This window comes from Mustela putorius, unplaced genomic scaffold, assembly GCF_011764305.1.
Source record: "Mustela putorius furo isolate JIRA1106 unplaced genomic scaffold, ASM1176430v1.1 tig00000596_pilon_pilon_pilon, whole genome shotgun sequence".
Taxonomy (NCBI): domain Eukaryota; kingdom Metazoa; phylum Chordata; class Mammalia; order Carnivora; family Mustelidae; genus Mustela; species Mustela putorius.
In genome coordinates this window covers 5667193-5686246 of record NW_025421428.1, presented here as the reverse complement: position 1 = coordinate 5686246, position 19054 = coordinate 5667193, and the positions used below count along the sequence as shown (strand labels likewise).

The 19054-nt window shown below is 56.5% G+C and overlaps 1 protein-coding gene across 10 annotated transcripts in view; it reads left to right on the top strand.

Annotated features, from left to right (window-relative positions):
* DENND1A (DENN domain containing 1A) overlaps positions 1 to 18835 on the top strand; it is a 494220-nt gene extending 475385 nt beyond the window's left edge. For 4 of the 10 annotated variants that reach the window (XM_045082368.1, XM_004757349.3, XM_004757348.3 and 1 more), the window contains 3 exons: positions 11807 to 11935; positions 14469 to 14727; positions 15738 to 18835. In XM_045082368.1, coding sequence (XP_044938303.1) covers positions 11807 to 11935; positions 14469 to 14727; positions 15738 to 16940 — 1591 coding nt within the window. In that variant the 3' untranslated portion in view covers positions 16941 to 18835. The other 6 variants (XM_004757352.3, XM_004757351.3, XM_045082369.1 and 3 more) reach the window with 2 other exon arrangements.
* The last annotated feature ends 219 nt before the right edge of the window (positions 18836 to 19054 follow it).

The window sequence follows — 19054 nt, the reverse complement described above, 5'->3', positions numbered from 1 at the left end:
GACTCTGTGTGTGTGTGTGTGTGTGTGTGTGTGTGTGTGTGTGTACGCACATCTTGAAAGATGCTTGATTATGCAAAATTTGGAAGAGAGGACTCCTGAAGTTGGTTGTAGGCATAACTGATCCCCTGCACAATAGGACGGTGGGAACATGAAGGACTAAGTCCCTGGCCACCACTGGCATGGATTATGATTGCCCCCTTGTGGAGAAAATGCCATATAGCTTCAGAGTGCCTTAGACCCCAAAGATTTCTCCTTAGGGAGGGATGAAATGAGTTACTTTTCTTGAAAACCATGTCTTTAAAACTTGGCTAAATCTTTAAGATGCTGTGCGGGGAGACAGGGTCACCGGCCTGTGGATACAGAAATGCAAACCCAGAGTGTCCTTGCTTTGCCCAAGAGCACACCAGACCAGCAACGCTCCACGTTTCACTGAAAAGCATTTCCCATGCTGTGTCCGGGTTACCGAGTAGAGGTCGGAATTCCTAATTATGTTTATTTATGCCATTGCTCACCCAGCCCCATGACAGGGGATGTGTCTTCAGTACAGGCCAGAGAGCCAGTGTCTGGTTGGTAATCTTGTCCCCCTGGGTGTCAGCACATCTGGGCCCATGTCACTTTCCGTTTCTTTTTGCAGTGTGCCTTGTTTGGATGTCTGTTCAGGAAACGTTTGGGGTTGAAACAAACCAGTGGGAACATGGGAGCGAGTTTAGGGGGTTGGCACACTGGCAGCGATCAGAAACAAATGAGAACTTCTCTGTGGCCAGGGCTCCGCAGCCCCAGCCCTCCAGGTGATCAAGGTGCACGTTTGGGGATATGATTCCGAGAGTTTCTGTTCACAGTTTTTAATGGTATGGGGGGGCTGTTCTCCAATAATACCAGTGACATCTCGGTACAACTGGGGTATTTTCCTGCATCTCTTCCCATGCTGCTTCCCCACCCCCACCCCTCACCCCCACCCCCCGGTGTGCTCCTCCATTTCCAAATACCATGTCACAACAGCACTTGGATGTGTTTTTCTCAACTGTCATCAGCTCCAGCTGGCAAGACCAAGTTCTTGAAACACAGGAAGCATCCAGCGGAAAATATTTTAATAAAACAGACTCCTCATAAAATATTGTTCTGCGGGGGAAAGAAACCAGCTCCACCAATCTGTCAGCATTTTGCTGGGAGACACGAGAAGACAAGCCGGCAGGCAGGAGCCAGATCCTAATGGGCCTTTGTTGCGGGTGGTTCCGTGTGGGGCACATGGACTCCGTGCCTGGCCCTTTAATCTGGCCTGGATTTTCTGGACTCACGGATCTTTGTCTCCACTGGGAATATCAAAGTACACGGCAACTTAGAGGGTTTGGCCCGCAGAGAGAGATACGGGATCTTTGAAGTGGCGGGAAGGGTTCAGTCGTCCCGACTTCTGGCCCCAACTCTCACTTCCAAACAGCACATTAAATAATTAACTTTGTGGACAGCAAGACGGAGCTGATTAACAATAAGACGGTCTCCCTGGCCTCCCGCAGCAGCTCAGCGTCTGGAATTCATCAAGGCCTGGTAGCACCAACTGCCAGCTCTGCGGCCGGGCCCTCCGTTGGATCCAGTTTTTTCCTTCCAGATGATGTCCATCTGTCCATTCACGCATCCATTCACTCAGCAGAGAGCTTCCCAAACCGACCAGGTGTGAGCGAGTTGGGATATTTAAAACAAGGCCTTTAAAGACAATCCCCTCGCTGACTCTTTTGTGACTCGCGTTTTCCCGAAACAAAATTTCTCGTATGTCAGATGCCCTTTCCTCATCAAAGGTGGGTGTTCTCGCCCCTTTAAAGCCATCCATAACAACAGGAAGAACGCTTTCAGGGGAAAACATTCCCTCTGTTTTTCAGCTAATACTTGTTAATTAATATTCAGTGACTATTTCTCCTCAAGAAGTACTAGCTACTTGCATTATTATTCAGGACGGGCTGATGGAAGGCCCTGAGGGTTCCCTAGGGTGAGAGCTTGGGCTAGGAGGGGTCAGGCAGCACGGGCTGTGGGTCAGAGGCCGTCCAACAGCAAGTGCAGTTGAGCACCTCTTGTGTTCTAGGCCCTCTTCGACTGGTGTTTGTTTCTTCTTGCACCGAAGGGGAACTCAGCAAATATATGTGCTCCTTGTTCCCGGGTCACCCGGCTAGAAGGTGGCAGAGCCAGGACTCCAGATGCTGCTTGATTCATTTTCTCAGCTACACTCTGCTGCCCGCGGGGGTCCCTTGTCAGTTTGGCTTTGCCTAGAGAGACGGTTCTGGGTCCTGTGTCCTAAGATGACTTTCCCCACATGCCTCTCTTCTCTGGTTCCTCAAAATCAGGAATTGGAGCTGTTCTGTCCACCAGTGTTCCCTGGTGCTTGAGTGTTTCTACCCGGAGAAGGAAAGACAAGCAACACTGACTGAATGTCCTTGGGACTGTGAAGGGGAGGTGGTGGCTTTCCCATCTAACAGGGAAACTGAGGCTTAGTGGGGGACTTTCTAGTAGAACTAGCGCAGGGTCTGCAGGCTAGAAACTGGTAGCATCAGCTGTCTGCTGACACAGACCTCACCCCTCCCTCTCTACCATCCAGCCTTTTTGTTGAGAACCTAAGTAGGACCATGAGCTACTCCGAGTGATGGGGACAGAGGTGGCTGCAGGGGGCGCGATGTGGTCCCCGTCTCCCTCCCGCGAACGGTCGTTTCAGCCGCAGTGTGCGTGGCTGTCAGGCCCCAGTTTACGTTCCCCTCAGGACTGCCCAGCCGTCAGGAACACGCCCAGCATGCAGAGGAGGCCAAAGGCAGGGAATCGCCTGCTGGTCCCCAGGCGCCCCTCTCTGCCAGGCTGCCTGTCATTTGTTCCCCACAGCAGGGGTCAGGCAGTACCCCTCTCAGAGTCGAGGAGGGTGCACAGGATGTGGTCAGCCTCCACCTTGTTTAACCTCAGCAGCCCAGAAGGGGGCAGCTTGCTGTCTTCTGAGCCTTAATGGCCAAGAGGCTGACAGTCAGGGTAGCTCAGAGACGCACCCGGGGCAGACCAGCTGTACATCCTGGACTCGTGACCGCACACCTCTGTCTCCCCTCTGGCGGGTGGGCCTCACAGCACCTTCACGGGGTTCCTGTCTGCGGGCTGGTTATTTGAAGTTTCGTTGTACTGAGTAGGAGTGGTCCAGAGTCAGGCGCCGAGGGCCCACCAGCCACCTTCCGGCTCACCTGGCTGACCGGATTTGTACAAAATCTGCTCTTTTCAAACAATTTCTGTTTGTCTGTAAAAATAACCCGATAACCTTAGAATCCAGGAGTTTGAGAAAAGAGACAAGTTCATTCTGAACCTCACTCCTTGTTAGCAATTCTGCAGCTTCCCCTCCGGGGTTTGTCCTGTAGATCATTTGCAGAGCCGCAGTCTCCTTGCTGTACTCCAGCCACTGGACTCGCCCCGTGTCCTTGTAACCCCCGCTGCTCACAGCTGTGGCAGGATCCCGCTTGGTGTGCGGGCGTGGTCCGCATCACTAGACCCCTCATACTGGTCTGTAGATTGTTCTAGGGTTTCACGAACACGAAACACCAAAATAAATACCCTTGCTCTTAAAGCTTTTCTCATTTGATACCATCTAGGGCATGGAACGATTAACAGCTACCATTAGCCAAGAACTGCCGGCTAAGCACCTTGTGTACGCCATTTCATCTAATCCTCCCAAGAAATCCGGAGGAGTAGGTATCGTTAGCTCGATTTTATAGGAGTAGCTGCGACCCTGAGAGGTTGTCATGGCCCTGTACCACAAGTTCTAGAGGCAGACTTCTGTTCCATGTTGCTAAAGAACTTGCTAAAAAAATTGTACCACTTTATACTTCCACCAAAACTCTGGACTCTCTGCGAATCTGGGTCTGGGGGACCCAGAGGAACATGCATTAGAAATCCTTCTGAGCAAGGAGAAATCCTACGGGTTGCTCTGGCCGGACAGACAGTCTGTGTACCAAACTGCCGGCCCACGCCGCTTAAGGATGGCAGTCTCGTCATCCAACTTGCACCACGTGACCCCAGCACCCAAAGCCCCAGAAGATTAAAATAAGATCAGAAGAAGCTGCCAGAAGCATTTAGTGAGAGCTCTGCCCAAAGACAAGGTCTCAAGAACTCTGCAGCTGTGTCTCTTTGACCAGTGGGCACACAATGGGCTGCTCCCCGCCATCTCAAGACCTGGGCTTGGCACGGCCTCAGTGGTGCTGGCCATGGCTCACACACGGGTAGACCCCCTCTCTCTCCCCGCCAGGCCCAGAGCTGACCCAGGGGTGTGGTTGGTGAGCCACTAGGCTGGTGGGCTGGTGTGTGGGAGGCAGGGGGGACTCTGGCACCCCAAAGCGGCCAGCCAGAGACCCTGGGCAAGACTCTCCCCTCTTTTTTCCAACACAATGACTGTTCACATCCCAAAGAGCACAGTTTGGGAAACTGCCCACAGGAGCCGCCCTAGCATCCTAAGGTGGCTGGTACACTGGTCTCCCCTCCCACAGCGGCCTAATGCTCACCCTGGTGCCTCCCCATGAGCTGGACCTTCCCCTCCCCATGCCCACAATCCCCCCGCTTCCCCAGATACAGCGCCGACCTTCCACGTTGCAGTATTCCCTTTACGTGACACACAGGCGCGTGTGCACACATGCAGCCCGCCCCACCCCCCGCCTCCTTCGCCTGCCCACCACCTGGGGGCCTGGGAGCTCCTCCAGGACAGGGCCCTTTAGCTTTGACTCTTGGGCTCCTGGACCAGAGCCTAGGCCAGACCTCTGCTCCGGGATGTTTCCTGAATGAATGAACAAGGGAATCACTGAAGGCCCTCTGAAGCATATAGGCCAGCACCCTGGACATGGGGAAGGGGTGTCAGTTAACCATAAACATGAAAAGAGCACCTACTACATGCCAGGTGTGATTCGGTTGTGACTCTAAGGCTACCTGCCCCTCTCCCGCCCAGAGCCATTTAAGAGCCAGAAACTGCCACCCGCCCCAGGAGCCAGTCTCCAAGATGCCAGCTGGGCCCTGGGCCCCAGGGGTGGGGACAGCTGTCTAGGTACTACCCACTGGCAGCCTTCCAGGACCTACTCCCTGAGTGGCCAGGAGTCCAAACACCAGAGCAGAAGGTCTCAGACCCAATTAGCAATGTGAGAGGCCCCTGACCCAACTCGGGCCCCCAATTCCCTCTCCAACAGTGGGTTCTGGGCCCTGGAGACAAAGCCATGCCAGGAGCCAGATGTGGGTCTGAGCCCAGACTGAAAAGCAGGAACTGCCATGGAGTCCCCAGGGATGGGCAGCAGCAGGAAAACACAGGTTTCCTTCATCCGCAGCCACTTTTGCCTGACAGCCGAAGGGAAGGACCTCTCCAAGGAGCAGTGGCAACAGGAGTTAGTGCCCCACCCGCAAGACTTGCTGGTTTCAGCCTCCTCCGAAAGCTTTGCCACCTCACCTGCGCCCCTCCCTCTTCCCGGCATCACGGCGCCACGTCTCATCCCTGTCTCAGGCTGGCACTTCCGCATGTCACCTTGGTTAACCTCCCCACACCCCAAAAGTCTTCACAGTGCAGGTGTTTTGGCCTGTTCAGCCATGAAGGAAGCAAGGCTCTAACACAGGTGGAATGACCTACCTTGGATCCAGAATGTGCACCCACGCCCGCGTCCACCGCTCTCTCACCAGACACCCTGCCCTCCGCCACGGCTCCCACGGTCCCCACGAAAGACTCGGGCTCATGGCAGGCAAAGGCCATCTTCGGGGAGAGAGGGGCAGTTGGTTCTCACAATCTATACAGCTTCCTTTCCAGATAGGAAAAGTGTGGAAGGTGGCCCCATCCCCCCAAGGTGTCCCCATCCCCATCTTCCCGCTACTGAGAAGCCCGAAGAGTGACACAGTAGAGTGAAGCCCTTATCCTGCGTTCGGGCCTCCCCACCCGTGTGTGTGTGTTCACCCAGGGGCCCGGGAAGGACTTCTCAGGGTGTCGGGAGGCAGGAGTGAGGACATGTGAAATTGACACTGGTGATTTTTTCAAAGAAGGAATGAATGAGTGTATGATACAGTGACTACAGTGAGGTTGATAAAGTGGTCAAACAGATGGACTCACACAGATCAGAAAGGCAAAGGGCCTAACAAGCCCGAGAGCGAGAGAGATGGAGCCAAGCCAGTAAGGTCCTCTGCTGCCTCCACAGCCCCCACATCACCCCCTGAACCCTCCTGTCATCTCAGTCCTCATGCAGGTTCAAGACCCTCCACCACCTGGTGTCTGCCCACCCTGCCAGCCCCTTTTCTCGAAACCCCCACCCTAACCTCAAGCCCCTTGTGCCCACACCTCCCAGGGACACCTGCCGCCGCCTCCGTACTCATGACTGAAAGCGCAGCTCCCACATCACCTCCCCAAGGGAGCCTCCTCCGAGACCCCCTGAGCCAAGTATACCCCCACCGCTGCCCTCCGGCAGAGCAAGTCCCCAGGGGTGTGAGAAAAACCTGATCTCACAGCCACCTGTCCCCACAAGGCCAGTTCACCTGACAGGCAGAACTGGTGATCGCGACTCATTACAGCAGTGATTCTGTCTTACTGTTTCACAGTAGAGACTCACATACAGCGGCGTGGAAAGACCCAGTGTCCAGCAGGTTCTCTGTCTGTCTCCTCTTTCTCCTTGGGAATGGTCCTAGCCGTTAGCCCAGGTCACACAGAGGATAACGCCAGCGCCGGTCCAGAGCTTCCCCTCCGTGGGTCTCACACTACGCTCGTTTCCCCCAAAGACCACCCTGACTTGCTTCGGAGTCTTGTTCTATTGTTTTCACCTGTGCACATGCACAAGCATGGTCTGGGGTCCCGGCCCCACACTACAGTGATGGGGAGATGGTGTGACCGGATCCCAAGACGGGTTCTGTCCGGTCATTCTGACATGCTGTGATAGGCCAGGCTGGGGACCACTGACCTTGACCAGGAAGGTTTCTGAAGGCAAGAAAATTATATTCATCTTCGAATGCCTAAGGAAGACCCTTCACAGGATGAAAATGCGCAGAATCTATTTGTTGGCAGGTGAACGTGGTCTGTTGGTAGTAATTGAGTATGTACTGTGGTGCGGGGCATGAGGCAAAGCCCTTTATGAATAATCCCATTCAGCTTTTCGAAAACCCCATAAGGAGGGATGTAGGATCCCCATTTTACAGCTAAGAAATTGAGGTGCAGGGAGGTATAAAATGACTTTTGAGCTCATCTGGCTGGGAAGTGGGGGATGGTGGAAAGCGGGACAGACTGGCATCGCTGGGCAGGCAGGACCTGGCCTCGTCCTGGGGCCTGTCCCCACTCATCAGCCCAACCAGAGCCTCGTCATCGGAGGATGCCAGGGTGGCCGAGACATTTACCAAGGAAAGAACCTTTGTGCTGGAGTGAAAGGATCCTTTAAAAATGATCACCAGCTCCCCTCGTTACCTCCGGAGACCAAGTCCTTGCTGATTTTTTTTTTTCCCCTTCTTTATCTCAAGTACATTTAAATGTCAATTAAATTTGAAATATCTACATTTGTCAGCATTTCATTTTGGGCCAGCGTGACGTGCTGCTGATTTGTCCACGCGATGTGACACATGAAAAAAACTCTCAAGATGCAGATCTTCCTCATTAAAAAATAAGCCCGTGCGATCCCGGCGAGGCGGAGAGCCACAGAGCACGTCCCTGCTTCCTGACGCCGTGTCTCTGACATGGTATTTAAAAAGGAACAGCCGCACCTGTCACCACTGTCACACGCGCCCGCTAACCGGCGACACGTTAAACCAAACATTAGAAAGGGTTCGGGAAGTCATCTGCATGGGAACTCCGAGCCGAGATGAGGTGGGCAGAGGCGGGAGCAGCCGTGGGAGGCGATGGGGTCTGAATGGTGATGGACAGCGGGCCTTTCTTTCTTGCCAAGACTCTGGCAGCCCTCGCCGGGTAGCCAAGTTCACCACGACCTGCCTTTTCACAGACAGCTCTTTGTGTGTAAGAAAATCCAGGCGAGTGGTGGGTGGCAGACTGCAGGGTAGTCGCTGAATTGGGTTAATGAGGGAAGAGGTACACTTTTTTTTTCCCCCTCATATTCTGCCTTAAGCTAATAAAAAATTTAAACCTGGACATTTTCAACAATTCGTCCTTTATCTCTGACAAATATCTGGCTGTATGTTTCCTAGGAGGACATGAGCAGCCGAATTTAAATAAGTTTATTTTGAAATCTCACTTTTTATTAAAAGTAGAAGGGGGAGCGCCCTAGCCTTTCTTTCATTGTTTCAGGTCTGCAGGACTGAAGAGGCAGGACCCCAAAGTGGTTTCGAGTCGGGCAGACCCAGATTCCTGGCTCTGCCGAGAGCCGCTGTGTGACAGTGGGCCAGTGACTACGCCTCTCTGAGCTTTGGCTTTTCTGTCCGCAAAGGGAGGATGTGACCAGGAATTAATGAGAAACTGTACAAACAGCATTTAGCCTAACACTTGTAAGTACAGCCCGTCTCCCCACTGTCATCTGTGTGGCCCGGAGCCTGAAAAAAACACCGATCGGACCAAACCACCCCTGGCAAGGTTCTCTGTCACTCTGGAGAGAGAGATGGTGTGTTAAGGAGACACCCCGGGCCTCTTACTGAAGCCACAACCCAACCCAACCCGCCTGGCCTGGCCAGGAGAGCTGACTGGTGAGGGGAAGTGGTTTGTGAGCTGGAAGCTGAGGTTCCCTCTTCTCCCTCTGGCCCCCCCGGGCCCGCTTCGCCACCACACCAGTGTGGGAGGACACGGGATTGGACAGGACCATGAACTCCAGCAGCCTGGCTGGGTGAAGCCACGGTCCAGCCCAGCACAGAGGCTCTCTGCTCGCATGTGAATCCAGACACTCCTGGCAGCTCGTGTGCGGAGCTGCAATCTCGGCTTCCTGGTCAGAGCCAGAGGAGGGGAGCACACTCGGACGGGTGCGCGTCCCCCTCACGCACGTCTGCCACCAGCCTGGCTGACGGGGACGTACCCCAGCGCTCAGCCAGCACTGGGTCTGCTCGCAACAAGCGCTCCGGAAGTACATCTCAGTTGGGTGTGCAGATGGATGGATGGATGGACGGATGGACAGATGGACTAAATGACAGGCTCGTCCTCCATAAAATCAGTGCAGCGAAGCCTTTCCGCTAGGCTGCTGGGAGGGGTGGAAGTCACCCATGGGAAGCCCCTCGATGTCATCGTAAACCTTTTTCCGAGATTCCCGCCTGCTTCTCTACCCCCAAATGTGGTCCCTTTCTACCGTCTCAGCATCTCAGAGGACAGATGAGGACCCCAGGGGACACTTTTCTGCTGTGACCGCAAGCGGATGGAAGGGACGGGTGCTGTTCTGGGGCTCCGGGAAGATGGGGGTTGGGGTGGAGCCTGCCTTGTCTCCCCAGCGCACTGGCTTCCATTCCTGAGATCAGGAACCTCCATTGCACAAACGTGCCGCACATGGGGGTCAAGAGAAGGACAAGCCAGGCCACCGCCCTTGAGGACCTCGACTCAGAAACGGAACTGCGGGAAGTTCAGGGATACCGATAAAGTGCCCCAACACGCAGCCAAGGGGGATGCGAACTCCATCTGGGGGAGGACTCCAGCTGGGAGTTCCAGGAAGGCTTTCGAGAACACCAAGTGAGCCGGGTCTTCAGACCGAAGAGCAGTCAGTGCCCCAGGCAGAGGCGACGGGATTCTGTGGGGTGTGCAGGGGAGGGCAGGAGGAGGCAGCAGAAGTGGACAGGGCTGGGCAGACAGCACGGTGTCTACCCTGCATGGAGCCTGGGCTTGGCCCTGCCTACCCGCAGCCCTCGCCCCTGCCCACCCAGCACATTCCACAATCTCCCCAGTGTGGAGCCTGAGGCCAGGGTACCTGTCTACCCCTCTAGCCCTCCTCACCTGCCCGGGAAAGCCACCCAGTGCTAGAAGTGGGTGCATCCCCCTAACTTTTAAATGGTTGAGTAAACCATTCTGTAAATGTCTGAACCTCATTGTTCCGAACCCTTAACGGGTTTACTCACCACACAACCAACGCGCTCGGCATCGCTACTGGGGCCATGCATGTGCGGGCGTTAAGCTGGAGAGTGACAAGGTTGGGTCTGTGATGCACAGCAGGGTTCCAGGGGCTGCATGGAGTGGCCCTTTTTGCCACACCATGTTTTAGGTCCCAGGGGATGTGGCAGGAGCCGGGCAGCCTTGATTCTGTGGGTCACATCGTCCTGCCCTCTTTCCTGACACCAGAGGAAAACACACGACCTAAGCCAATGCTCTCTCTGGTCCAGGAAGGGCCGCGTCCCTTACCATCCAGGGAGGTGGCCTGGGCAAGGACAGGAGTTCTGTAACCCACCATCTCCCTGTCCCCGTGCGCAACCCTGGACAAGCGGCTTCCCTTCTCTGAGCCTTGGTCTCCGCTTCAGTATGAGGACAAAGCTCTTAGCCTGCCTGACGTGCAGGGATAACACGAGGAGGAAGAGTCAAGGCGGGCACGGGCCGGGGAGCTCTGCGGCGCTGGGGGCCAGCCCTGGTTCTACTTACAGAAGATGAGCGCATCGCTGGGGACAACTGGCTTGGCACCTGACGGCAGGTCATGGCACAGCCCACTCTCCGGGTCCCTCACCCGCCCTCCAGCGTGGTTCCCATTCACTTTTTTGCCACGAAACCCAGAAGGAACTGCGTCAGAAAGCAGAGAAAGGACCTGCTCTGTCCGGGGGGTGGGGGGAGAGGAGACTGCCCCCAGCTCGGTCACCCCTACACTTCCCGCCCCACCCTCTCCCGAACTTCCCCCTGCCCCCGGGGATCCTTGGAGCATGTGCAGGCTGGAGCCGCCTCGGCTGGGGGGTGGGGGGGCCCAGATGGGACCCGAGCTTGCTGGGTCCGGCTCCCCTCTCGCAAGCCGTCCACTCGTGGGCCCGGGTCGGTGTATAATTCATGACGGCCGCGTGGACTTTCTCGGGGCTGCGCCGTGTTTGTGTTTATGGAGGTAGAGCTCACAGGTGGCTGACAAGGGAGATGTATTTTTTATAACAATGAATATTTAATTTCCACATCACAGATGAAAAGACTCTCTGAAGAGGCGTGCCAGAGAGACTCAGGAGAGCAGCCGCTAATCAGGAGGGGGCCCTCTAGCCCGAGCCCCTCCACGTGGCTCACTTTCTTCTGTAACTTTCTGTTTTTATGTTATCCTGCTTACTGAAGTTGATACGCACATTGTAGAAAGTGCAGAAGACACGGAAAAATTAAAGGAGGCGGGGTGGGGGCATGTCACCCCCGAGCCCCCTAGCTTTTGTCGACAGGTACCTACAGCCCTTTCCGGTCTTTTTTCCCTGCCTTTTCTCATAAGCAGGTGAGAGAGAATGTAGTCTAATCACAGTTCTGCATCGTGGTGTGGAGATTTTTCTCTTTCATAAACATTCTGGGTGATGGGTGGCTCCTTTTTGGCCGAGGATACTGGAATTCACCAGCCTCCTCTTGCTGGAAACGTAGGATGTGCCGTGTTTGAAGATGGTGAGCAAAGCGGCAGTGCCCATCTTTGTGCATTGTTCTTTGCTACATTTGGGGTTATCTCAATGGAAGGGGAGGGGGCGAGGTCATAGGAGAGTGGATCACATGCTTGGCAAACACTCGGCTTCTTTCCTGTCTGGGACCAGCTTCCCCGCCTCGGGACCTGTCAGGCCTCCCGGGCCCTCCCCCCAGCCTTCTCCAGGGAGCCTCTACCTCAGGTTGGCAGAGGGAGCCCAGGGCCAGGCGCTGTGCCCAGAGGCCACCCCCTCCCACCCCGCCACGTGGCGTTCCGAGGGTACCTCCTAACCGCCTCTTCTCTCTTGTCTTCCTCTGCCCCAGCCTGGTAAAGCCCTTGCGACACTATGCGGTCTTCCTGTCCGAAGACTCCTCTGACGATGAATGCCAGCGGCAAGAGGGCCCGAGCTCTGGCTTCACCGAAAGCTTTTTCTTCTCCGCCCCCTTTGAATGGTCTCTCCTTTCTTCTTCCATTTCTCTGAGTTCAACTGGGTGACTCTCCTGGGCCGCGTGGGGGAGGGGGGCCCGTGTCGCTTGCCCTTGTGCGGGGGGAGGGCTGTCTGAAGCTGCTGCCTGCCAGTGCCCCCATGCCAGCCCGCGGGGTGAGGGCCCCCTTGTGTGCCCCTGCCCCGCAGGCTCTGTGGTGAGGAGCCAGGGGGCGGGAGCTGAGTCCCTGGCCCTCCCCCAGGAGAATGCACTTGACTGTTAGCAGAAGTGGTTGTGGATGCCTGAGACCTCTTCTTATCTCAGCACATTTCCAAAAACTCTGGAGATGGAGGGTCAGATTTGAAGCTTAGAAAAAAACAAAAAAAACTTACTAATAGGGAATGTGTGTATTATTGCTGACAAAGACAAGTGTCTTACTGATCTTCCTGACTGTAGGATAATTTTTATTGTTTATAACCTGAGCCTCATCTGAGTAAAAAGAAGGTTCACCCACAATCCAGCCATCCCCCAGTGTTAAGCTTTGGCAGTTTCCCTTCCTTCACTAGTTCTCTACCCACAAGTTTTTCAGGGCTGGGATTGAGCAAAGGGACAGTTCTTGTCCGTCTTTAATGGGAGCCTTTCAGGGAAGAGGGCTGCCCTTTGCTGAACACCCCCGGGGCCTTACAGAAGACGGGATTCATCCCTCCGCCCCCCTCCCAGGTCCCTTCCCTTGGGCCAGACCTCTGGGCTCCTCAGGGCACCTGATAAACCCCCAGCTCTGCTCCTACCTCTGCCCCCCGGGGGTCGGAGGGTTCTGGCCCTTTCTGTCACTTGTGAGCACAGGCGTGTCAGTCCCCTCCTGATCCCCTCACGTAGAAAGCGGTGGCCTAGGTCAGGGCTGCCCAAACTCACATGCCACCTTCTCTGTACGTTGAATCTTTCTTTAAAAATTTTCTGTTAAAATTTTAGTAAGTTAACTTTGTCCTGAGCGGTGATATCTGATATCATTGGCCTAAAGTATCAATGATCATTTCTACTATTAGTTGAAATAAAGGCAGAACCACTGGAGTAAGAAATGCTCATCCATGTATCAGCTCAAAATCACCTTGCAGGTAAAAGTGCTCTGCCTGGGTAGCATCCAAGGACTCCCCACCACAGTGGGGTCTCCAGTGGGTCTCCTGTCTTTTTATTCATCGATGCCTTAATTATTTAAATAGTAATAGTGCTCACTTTCTTAGCAGGACCTATGAAAAGTACAGGCTTTTGCACGTGTGGGATTAAAAAGGCAGTGGCCCATATGTTAACTAAAGTTAAATAAATAAAAATAAATTGCACAGGAGAAGAAAAAAAAAGGTACCATCTTAAGTCAAAATAAAATGGTTTTTTCTGGAAGAATACATTTTTTTCCTGAAGTGTTCGGAGCACTTGGACTTTTCTTTATCCCCTTCATTGTGTTCAGACTTGGTTAAAAGGTCTTTAATTCCTTGGTCAGATGCCTTAGAGTGAGTGGGGATTTTGAAGGCTGTCATACTTGGTGTCCATGGCTACCTTTCGCTGTGTAGCATAGGGTGAGTTACTTAGCCTCTCCGAACTTGAGTGAGATCCTGAAGGCTGATGAATCCTTGTGGAGAGATCTAGTATGTTCCCTGAGCCCTCCCCTCCCTGGATGGTCCCTGCCCTGGTTCCTGCAGGGGGGCCTTTGGGCCAGCAGGTGGCGCCCTTCCCCCACTTTACCAGAGCTTTGGGCAGTTTCTGCAGGAATGCAGAGGGCAGAGGCAACTCAGGGTTGATCCAGGCACCCAGATCCAGGCACCCCTTCTCCATGTAGCCAGTGGTTCCCTAGGGCTCAGGCTTGTGAGAAAGCAAAGTAAAAGAAGCTTTCTGTCACCTATACCTGGGTCAAAGGTACAGAATGCTGTGAACAGCCTCTGTTAGTTGGTTCACATAATTACCACCCCCACATGCAAGGGAAGTACATTCTGGAATGGGGAGAGGCCAAAGTTCAGAGAGGTTAAGAACCTTTTCCAAGGTCCCATAGCAAGAGATGTTAAGATCAGAGCTAGAACCCGTCAGCGCAGGCTGAGGCCCACACGGTTCCCTCTGGGCGTCCTGAGCCACCCTGGGTCCTGAGTCGCCCTGGGGACACTTTCCCCAGCTCAGTTCCCTCTGAGCTACAGGGTGATGGGAGAGCAGAGGCCTGGCTCTGGAATGAGCAGGCCCCCTCTTCCCTTTTCAGTCCTGTCCCGTTCCTCCGACCTTGCCCGGATGGCCTGCAAGCCTACTAGCCAGTTATGTGATGCGTCCTGTGGTTTTCGAGGGAATCAGGTGGCTCCCCTAGTGCAAATGAGTCCCACACTGAGCAGCAGACCCAAATGCGGCCCCAGGTCGGGCAGAGCGCCCCTGCACAGACTCCAGCCCTCACAGGGGCCCCAGGACACTCTCCTGGCCCCATGGCTCCCAAGTGTGCCCCACAAGGCCCACAGGTTCCTGGGGATGGGGGCTGCTTGCTCCCCCCATGGAGGCTCTGGGTGGGAGAACCCACTGCTCTGCCCCTTCCCAGGCCTCAGCCCTACCGGACGCTCAAGGAATCAGACAGTGCGGAAGGTGACGAGGGAGAGAGCCCAGAGCAGCGAGCGCGGGAGCCCACAAGCCCTGCCCCGGCTCCGCCTGACCGGGCTGCCAGCATCGACCTTCTGGAAGACGTCTTCAACAACCTGGACATGGAGGTCCCACTGCAGCCACTGGGCCAGGCCAAGAGCTTGGAGGACCTTCGGACCCCCAAAGACCTGAGGGAGCAACCGGGAACCTTCGACTATCAGGTATGCTGCCCGCAGGGACGGGGACCTGCTAGGGTTGTCGCTGTCCCCACAGGAGGCAGGTACCCCCAGGGGACAGGGAAGGAGACCAAGGGAGAAACAGCAACTTTTCCCGGGTCCTCAGCCGATGCTCAGGGCCATTCTGCCTGCAAACCCTGCCAGGCAGGCCAGCAGCCAGGGATGGCTGTAGAAACGTTACTCCTGATGGAAATCAGCCCCTCGAGTCCGTGTGTGCATCGGGCAGAGGTGTGCTGCCGTGCCAGGCCTCCCTCCCCGGACCCCAGCCCCACCAAGTCTCCTTGGAGAGCCTCGGGGTCAGAATTCCTGGGTTTTGCGTGGGACACTGATCGTCCATCATGACTTGCAATCTGTCACACTCTCTCCCTGGGCCTGTTTGCCCACTTGTGAGTGGAGGCTGCTGGCAGAGTCGCTGGGTCTTTGGAATTCCCGAAGCTACCATAGTGAATGCAGCGATCCACACATGCCCTCCCACAGGGAGTTCGTGGTCTCTGCTGCTGACGCCCAGGTAGCGTCACTTGTGAGGGGCAGAGCCGGGACAGGAGCCCAGTCCTGTTTCTCTGCCTACCAAGGAAGACACCTTTGCCCTGGCCCCGTGCCTCGCTTGTCCTCAAGTTCACAGGTGATTAAAAGTGCTCACATGCTTTGAAAAGTGAAGAAGTCCCAGCCAGTAGATGGTCAATAAATGAAGTCATTTTCCTAAAACTTCTTGGCAACACCGATGTCAAAGGACAGGGGCTTTTTCTGGAATCTCTTTGTGCAATGAGGAAAAAAAAAAAAAAGCCCGGCATGGAGTCTGAAAAGTGAGGAAAACAGTGAGGAAAGCCTGGGCTTGGTATCTGGATAGACCCGGGCTCTCTGCTGGTGACCTGGGCCTGGCTCCCCAGCTGCCCTGAGTCTCGGGGGGGCGGGAAGGTCCCGGGGAAGGGGCCCTGCTGCCTTCCAGTCTGTCCAAGTCAGTCTCTGGTCACTGCCTCCCTCGCTCTCTCCCCCAGAGGCTGGACCTGAGCAGGAGTGACAGGAGCCGTGGGATGCCGATGGCCTTGAAGCTCACCCACCCGTACAACAAGCTCTGGAGCCTGGGCCAGGATGACATGGCCATCCCCAGCAAGCCCCCCGCCGCCTCCCCCGAGAAGCCCTCGGTCCTGCTTGGGAACTCCCTGGCTCTGCCCCGCATGCTGCCGACCCGGGACAGCATCCTGAACCCCAGTGACAAGGAGGAGGCACCTGCCCCCACTCCGGGCAGCATCACCATTCCCCGGCCCCAGGGCAGGAAGACCCCAGAGCTGGGCATCGTGCCTCCACCCCCCACCGCCCGCCCGGCCAAACTTCAGGCTGCCAGCGCTGTGCTCGGGGACTTCTCCTCAGAGCGGCTACAGGCTGAGTGGGAAAGGCGAGCTCCCCGGAGCCCAGCCCCGTTCCCTGGGCTCCTCCCCAGTGCTACCCCACAAGGACCCACCGAACTGCTCCAGCCACTCAGTCTGGCCTCCGGGGCCACGGGCTCGGGCAGTGACGCCCTGCTGGCCCTCCTGGACCCACTAAACACAGCCTGGTCAGGCAGCCCTCTTCCGCCACGCCCTCCAGCCCCGAGTGTAGCCCCCTCATTCACTTCCCAGTTCAGCTTCCCACCAGCGGGGACCCCCACCCCGTTTCCACAGCCATCACTCAATCCCTTTATCTCCTCTGTGCCTGCGGCGCTGCCTGCCGTGCCCCTGGTCTCCACTGCGGCCGGGCCTTTTGGGGCCCCTCCTGCTTCCCTGGGGCCCGCTTTTGCCCCCAGCCTCCTGCTGTCCAATTCTGGCTTCTGTGTCCCACACAGATCTCAGCCCAACCTGTCTGCCCTCTCCATGCCTAACCTCTTCGGCCAGATGCCCATGGGTGCCCCCGCCAGTCCCTTGCAGCCCCTGGGCCCCCCAATGGTCGCCCCGTCAAGGATCCGAACGTTGCCCCTGGCCCGCTCAAGCGCCAGGGCTGCCGAGGCCAAGCAGGGGCTGGCCCTGAGGCCCGGAGACCCCCCACTCCTCCCTCCCAGGCCCCCACAGGGCCTGGAGCCAGCACCGCAGCCCTCCGCTCCTCGGGAGGCCAAAGACCCCTTTGAGGATTTGTTACGGAAGACCAGGCAAGATGTGAGCCCGGCCCCGGCCCCGGCCCCGGGCTCCGTAGAGCAGCTCAGGAAGCAGTGGGAGACCTTCGAGTGAGCTGGTCGCTGGGAGAGGGCGAGCAGGGCCCCTGCGCTGCACTGCGGGCCGCTGTGCTCCCAGGCTAGCTGGCCCTGCTTCCCCTGCTGCTCTGGTTCTGCCCAGGTTCTACTGGTGGGAAGGAATGGGACCCCTCTCTGCCGCCCCTCCTCCCCTGCACACCACCCATCTCCGAGGTCTGGCTGCTAGAGAATGGTGCCAGTTCTGGCCTGGGAATGGGCCCAGCCCCTGGGCACCCCCCAACCCTGCCGCCACCCTTCCCCTGGACCCCAATTAGGTTTTGCACTAAAGCGGTCAGCTGGGCGAATGACTGTCCCGGCCCCACCCGCCTGCCCCCTGGACACCAGGAGCCCGAGGCTCCACAAGGCCTCTCCTCCCCAGCTCTGTTGGCCCACCGGCAGCCCGGCCTGCGCACCCCACCAAGACCAGCACAGGAGGCCACGTGGGAGCCTCGCGTGAGCGTGTCTGCACCAGACTCATGTGGTTTGGGAGTTGGGAGTAAGGAGAATCGGCCTTAGGACGGGGCATTTCCAAACCCTCTCTAGCAATACGCACCCTCGCTCTTTCGTCAGTCTTCACCCCAGCCCTCAACCTTCAGTTCGTTCTGGCTTGGTAGGGATTTGGGGCTGAGGGGTCCTTGGGAACCCTCTTGAAAGCCAAACCCAGCCGGGCAGCCGGCCCTGGCTGGGGACTGGGGGCTGGGAGCACCAGCAACTCGGATTTGTAGGAGGAAAAACAGCAGCAGGTAAATCGAGTGCACTAGGAGGAGGCAGGCCACCGTCCTGGACTCTCCCTCCGGCCGCTGGGGTTTCTCCAGCTCTCCAGTGTTGATCAGATGGAGCTCTGCCTCTCGTGCCTGGGACTGTGGGGGGCGGAGCTGAGAAGCAGGCACCCAGATTCCAACTGGGAAGACAAGCTTCATGCCACAGGCTGATGCAGGAGGCCCAGCCGCCCAGGCTCCCTGAGTCAGGAATGGCCAGGGGGCACTGAGCCCTTCTCTAGGCCCTGGTGGGGCGGACAGACGGCTTCTTGCGCAGAGACAGAAGGGCCAGGAGCCACCCCCTCCCCCGCCCACGTAGCATAGAAATTCCTGAGGCCACCGTCACCAAAGCTCAGTTGAAATGTTTTGTTATTGTTTCTTTTATCTATCTTTTCCTTTTTACTTTATTGATTTGATGAATCTTAAAATTGACTAGTTTCAATAAACCGAGTTAAAATACAGCCCAACTATGTAAGAAAACAACCATCTGAGACATGCAGGAAATTGTGAGCATTTTGACCTGATTTCTCATTTCCTATTTGTGAGTGGTCAGACACACAGTCTCAGAGGTGTCTGACAGGGCAAGGGGGCCCCCAGAGGCCCCTCTAGCCCCGGGGAGCTTTGTCCCCATCTGAGGGACCCTGAGGCCTGGAGGGCGGGCCCTGAGGTACTCGGGCATGGGGATGTGAGGAGCTGCTGGCCCAGCACAGTGCCCCTGCCTGAGTCCGACACAGCCCCCTTGGGCAAGTGGCTCTCAGTCCTGGAGGCCTCTCTGGCTGCTGAGGTGGCGTGGGGAGCCGGGGGATGTCTGGGCACGCGGGCACCCCCAGGCCTCTCAGGTGTTTCAAGACAAGTTCCAGATCTGCCCACCCATCCTGGGCAGACCCCTGAGCCCAGCTGGGGAAGGGAAACCTCCCCATCCCACCCCACCCCTGTAGACAGGGAATGGGACCAGAGGTATGGTGGGGCCCCGGGGAAGCAGAGCCCACCCATGGCCTGTCTCCCCGGCTGTGCTGGGGGCTGGTGGCGAGCCCTCCGTGTCCCAGGAGCATTGTCATCTCTTCACTTGCTGGATTGAATTCGCACCCAAGGATGAATGTTGTGTGTGCGTTCAATAAAATCATCTTGGGGAGAAGGTTGGTATCCCTGCGTCCTGAGGAAGCTCTGGGGAAAGGGGAGGGTTTAGAGCAGTCAGAGAAGGATTTGGCCCCTAGCCCACACCCCAGCTTGTTCCATTTGAGCCTGTGAGCCCAGGCCCTTCCCTGTCCCAAGCAGGGCAGCGGGGTGGGGGTGCGGGGGGAGGCGGGGGCAGGAGCTGGTCACAGGCACGTGCAGGCTTGGCGGGTCCGTGGAG